Source organism: Nannospalax galili, unplaced genomic scaffold (genome assembly GCF_000622305.1).
Source record: "Nannospalax galili isolate Female #2095 unplaced genomic scaffold, S.galili_v1.0 scaffold691, whole genome shotgun sequence".
In the NCBI taxonomy this organism is placed as follows: domain Eukaryota; kingdom Metazoa; phylum Chordata; class Mammalia; order Rodentia; family Spalacidae; genus Nannospalax; species Nannospalax galili.
Genome location: NW_008330362.1, coordinates 826,519 through 831,458, shown reverse-complemented (window position 1 = coordinate 831,458; position 4,940 = coordinate 826,519). Strand labels below are relative to the sequence as shown.

The 4,940-nt window shown below is 42.2% G+C and overlaps 1 protein-coding gene across 1 annotated transcript in view; it reads left to right on the top strand.

Annotated features, from left to right (window-relative positions):
* Positions 1–4,940, top strand: part of Ift80 (intraflagellar transport 80) — a gene marked incomplete in the record, with an annotated part of 133,406 nt that overhangs the window by 74,801 nt on the left and 53,665 nt on the right. Inside the window, 1 exon segment of the mRNA XM_008847287.3 lies at positions 115–233. Coding sequence (XP_008845509.1) covers positions 115–233 — 119 coding nt within the window.

Genomic DNA, 4,940 nt, shown 5'->3' with positions numbered 1-4,940 from the left:
TTAGCTTGTCAAAGGTGCATTAAATTTTTGTGTATATTAAAATCTGGCTAGCTTATCTAATTGAAAATATGTTTTTTTAAAATGTTTATTGGTGCTTCCTTTTTCCTTGTTTAGGTTCGTAACGTTCTTAATGATGCCGTGGATTTACTGGAGTTCCGTGATAGAGTCATTAAAGCCTCTTTGAACTATGCACACTTAGTTGTTTCAACATCTCTTCAGTGTTATGTGTTCTCGTAAGTATCTTGCATTTCTTAAAATCCTGGAGTTTTTGCAGTGATAAAGAACTTATTTTTAAGTTTTCATATTAATATAGTTTGGTTTAGCTTTAACTTTCCCAAAACCTTATTGATTATCACCTTATCCAAAACCAGGAAGTGAGAAAAAAACTGAGCTATGTGCAATGAAAATGATCTAATAGTGTGCTGCTAGTGCTGCTGCAAACATTCTTAAAATCCTCTGAACTTTCTGCAAGAAATGTGGCAAGTACCAGCCCTACAAAATGACACAGTACAGGAAGGGCAAGGATTCTCTGTGTGCCCTGGGAAAGCAGCGTTATGACGGGAAACAGAGTGGCTATGGCAGGCAGACTTAAGCCTATTTTCTGCAAAAAGGCTAAAACTTCAAAGAAGATTGTGTTGAGGCTTGGGTATGCGGAACCCAACTGCAGAGCTAAGAGAATGCTGGCTATTAAGATGTGTAAGCATTCTGAACTGGAAGGATACAAAAAGAGAAAGGGCCAAGTGATCCAGTTCTAAGCTGATTTGTAATGAAGACAGTAAAATCACAAGTCACTTAAAAAAACAGACAATAGATCTAATAAAGTTTGTGTTTCAAAAGTTAATACTCATGGTGGGAGAGCAGACAGGAGAGATGACTCAGCAATTAAGAGCATTGACTGCTCTTGCAGAGGACCCTGGCTTGAGTCCCTGCACCCACATGGGTCTTTTTTTGTCTGATTTTTTTTAAACCTTTTTTTTTTAAGTTTATTATTTTTATTTCATGTGTATGCGTGTATTGCCTGCATGTAGGTAAGTGTACCCCCTGTTGTGCAGTGCCCGCGGAGGTCAGGAGGCTGTCGGATCCCCTGGGACTGGAGTTACATGGAGCTGGAGCTACGGACAGTTGTTAGTTGCCATGTGGGTACTGGGATTTGAGCCTGGGTCTTCTGCAAGAACAACCAGTGTTCTTAACCGCTGAGCCATCTCTCCAGCCCCTTCTGATTTTTGTTTTAAGACAGTGTCTAACTATGAAGCCCCAGGTGGCCTGGAACTCGCTATGTAGACCAGGCTGGCCTCCATCTCACAGAGGTCTGCCTGCCTCAGCCTCCTAAGTGCTAGGATTAAAGGCATGTGCCACCATGCCTGGTGATAAACCATTTATAATTGGAAATACCTTATGTGATACAATGTTTACTTACAGTTCTAGAGAATTTAGGATAATTTTATTTCAAAGTTCACAGCTTAGGAACAGCTGATGAGAAAAGGACCTAGCATATTCGTTGTAAGAGGGGATGGCTTACCAGCCAGAGCAGGCTGAAACAATTCCTGAAACAAGGAATTTAGCCTAGCTGAAATGATGAACTTCTGATTCACCCTCCTCTTGTTCATAAGTAGAAAGTGATAGAAGACTTTCTACATCTTCCTCTGGCATCTGGATATGTGTGCACAGGCACATATACCCACACACATTACATAACACGTGTACACACACACACACACACACACACACACACACACACACACACACACACACACACATGGTACCCTAGCACTTGGGAGGTAGAGGTAGAAGGATTAGGAGTTCCAGATCATCCTTAGCTATATAGCTAGTTCAAGTCCTGTCTAGTCTACATATGAGACTGTTGTCTGAAAAAATAGGTCCTATGAAAGTTACTGAGGATAATTTATAAGAATAATAAAACATTTTGAACTGTGAATCAATTTCAATTACTTAAAGAGAGATTGTTTTTTTCCTGCTTATAGATGCTTTCTTCACTCACCTCAGTTTGGTTTTGGTTTTGGTTGAGACAAGGTCTCACTCTGTCATCCAAGTTGGCCTAGAACTCACTGTATATCCCAGGCTGGCCTTGAGCTCATAATGACCTTTCTGCCTCTGCCTGCTGAGTGCTAGAGTTAATGACATGAGCCACCATGTCTGGCTCTTACCCCAGTCTTTGAATCATATCTTATAAAGATAAGAGGACTAGACATGAGAGATGGCTCAGCAGTTAAGAGCACTGGCTGCTCTTGAAGAGAACCCTAGGTTCAATTCCCAAAACCTACATGGTAGCTAATAACCATCTATAATTCCAGCTCCAGGGGATCTGATGCCCTCTTTGGACTTCCATCAGCATTGTACGACATGAATGCACTTACATGCAAGCAATACACTCATACACATAAAATTATAAATAATAGCTGGGAGTGGTGGTGCACACCTTTAATCCCAGCACTTGGGAGGCAGGGGCAGGTGGGTCTCTGTGAGTTCGAGGCCAGCCTGGTCTCCATAGTGAGTTCCAGGCCAGCTGGGGCTACAGGGAGACCCTGTCTCAAAAAAAAAAGGAATTATTTCTTTACTCATCACTTTATTCAATAAGCATGGTCACAGCTTACATTTATATAATTACCACTTATAGAATACTTTATGGAATAATTTTATTTCAATCCAACAAAAACACTGAGAGATTATTATAGGAAAAATAATCATGCTCATCATGCATGTTATTGTTATGGTTCACTGGTTCAGTGACTGATATGCAGCAGGAAGTTTGCCAGACACTTAAACAGTTCATTATCATCCTCAATGAGGAACTGATGTCACAGAAGCTAAGCTGGTGAGTCATGTGGCTGGGAGATAATACAGCCACATTTGGAATCCACACCTGTCTTCAAAAGCCTCTCTCCAATATGCCATTACTAATACTGAGTTTCACATGAGAAATGATGTTAGATGGTGTGTCCACACTCAGAGATAATGCACAGCAGAACAAGGATTGTTAGGATTCTTTTTTTTTTTTTCTTTTTTGTCTTTTTGAGTCAAGGTCTCCCTATAGCCCCAGCTGGCTTGGAACTCTCTATGTAGACCAGGCTGGCCTTGAACTCACAAAGATCCACCTGCCCCTGCCTCCCAAGTGCTGGGATTAAAGGCATGCACCACCACACCTGGCTTGGATTCTTAAGATTCTTAAATCAACCTATTATAATATCTCCAGTGGACACTTATTGAATGCCTGCTCTGTGCTAGTTGCTGTGCTACACAATCTCAGCCATTAACTTAAATTTAATTTTTAATTTTTAAAAAAATATTTTGGTTTTTGGAGACAGGGTCTCTCTGTAGCCTCAGATGGCCTGGAACTCACTATGTAGACTAGGCTGGCCTGGATCCCACAGCGATCCACCTGCCTTTGCTGGGATTAAAAGCATGCGCTACCATGCCTGGCAGGTTCTCTGTTTTTGAACTGAGGATATAGACATGTGAATGAGTGATTTTAGAATAGTGTGCCAAGTTCTTTCATAGAAATATATATTATATATAATATATATTCCCATATACATATATGATTATTTGTGAAATTAAAGTTACTATTTAACTGGAGCCAGCAACTTGCCTGGGTAAGTTTCATTGTGACCACTGTGCCTTGACTCCCCCAGTCTCATTCACCATCCCGCTCCCCCACCCCATCTCTCCTCTTAGCAGGTGGTCTGGCACATTTCCTGTCTTGGCACCCCAGACCTCTGGACTGACCTCTTGGCCCAAACTCTCCACTGCTTCCTGATCCCTTGCACTCATACCAAGCCAATTCCTCCCTCTAGTCCCCACCTCCCTTTGCATCTCTGGGCAGCCCAGCCTCACAGCTTCCTGGAGCCAGCAGCTTGCCTGGGTAAGTTTGGCTGCTGTGCCCACTGTGCATTGACTCTGCCGGCCTCATTCACCCTCACCCCTTCTCTTCTTATAGCAGGGGCACTGGCCTGTCTCTTGTCATGACACCCCAGACCCGTGGACTGACCTCTTAGTCCAGAATCTTCACTGCTTCCTGATCCTTTGAGTCCAAACCAACCCAATTCCTCCCTGTAGTCCCCAGGAGCCCTGGGCCTCTTCTTGTCCCCACTTCCCTTTGCATCCCTGTGGCCAGCATCTTTCCTGGGCCCTGCTCCCAGGCCAGCCCAGCCCAGCCCTCAAATTCCTCAGGCCAGCATCTTTCCTGGAGGGATCCAGAACTTAGGAGAAAGCCTGAGAGCATCTGATCCTCATCCAACTTGGGCCTCTGTGGGAATTACTGAGCAGCAAGACAAAATTAATTTGGTCACTCCAATATAAAATCAAAAGAGAGAACCTGAAGCCTAGACCAGCCAGCTTTTCATGTCCAACAAGGAAACCACAAAGGCACATAAAGGTTACAAAAAGAAGCGGACCTAAACTCAACAAAGGAAGGCTTGAGTCTCACACAAGAACCAGAATCTACAAAAGAAATCCACATGTCAGAGTCACAGAGAAAAAATAATAACATGAAAAATCAAAATAATGTATCCCCACCAAGTACCATCAGTCCTGTAGAGGAGTACGATGAGAACCCCCCTAGAGATAACACAGGACATGGAACTCAAAAGAACAATTATAAACATGATAAAAGAATTCAGTGAATTTAAAGAACACACAAAGAAATCAACTGAAATAAGATAGTGGTAAACTTCTGAATGAATTCAGAAGAGTTAGAAATATTGAAGAATGCTCAGACTGAAATGAAGAAGGAAGTGAAACACTCAGTAAGCCAATTAGAAACAACAGGAGAAAGCCTCACCAATAGGATGAATGAAATGGAAAACAGACTATCAAGACTGGAAGATAAAGTGGGTGAATTAGACCATTCAAGCAAGGGTTATGAAAAATTTAAGAAAACACAAGAATGGAATATGCAGGAAATGTGTAACACCATGAAAAGG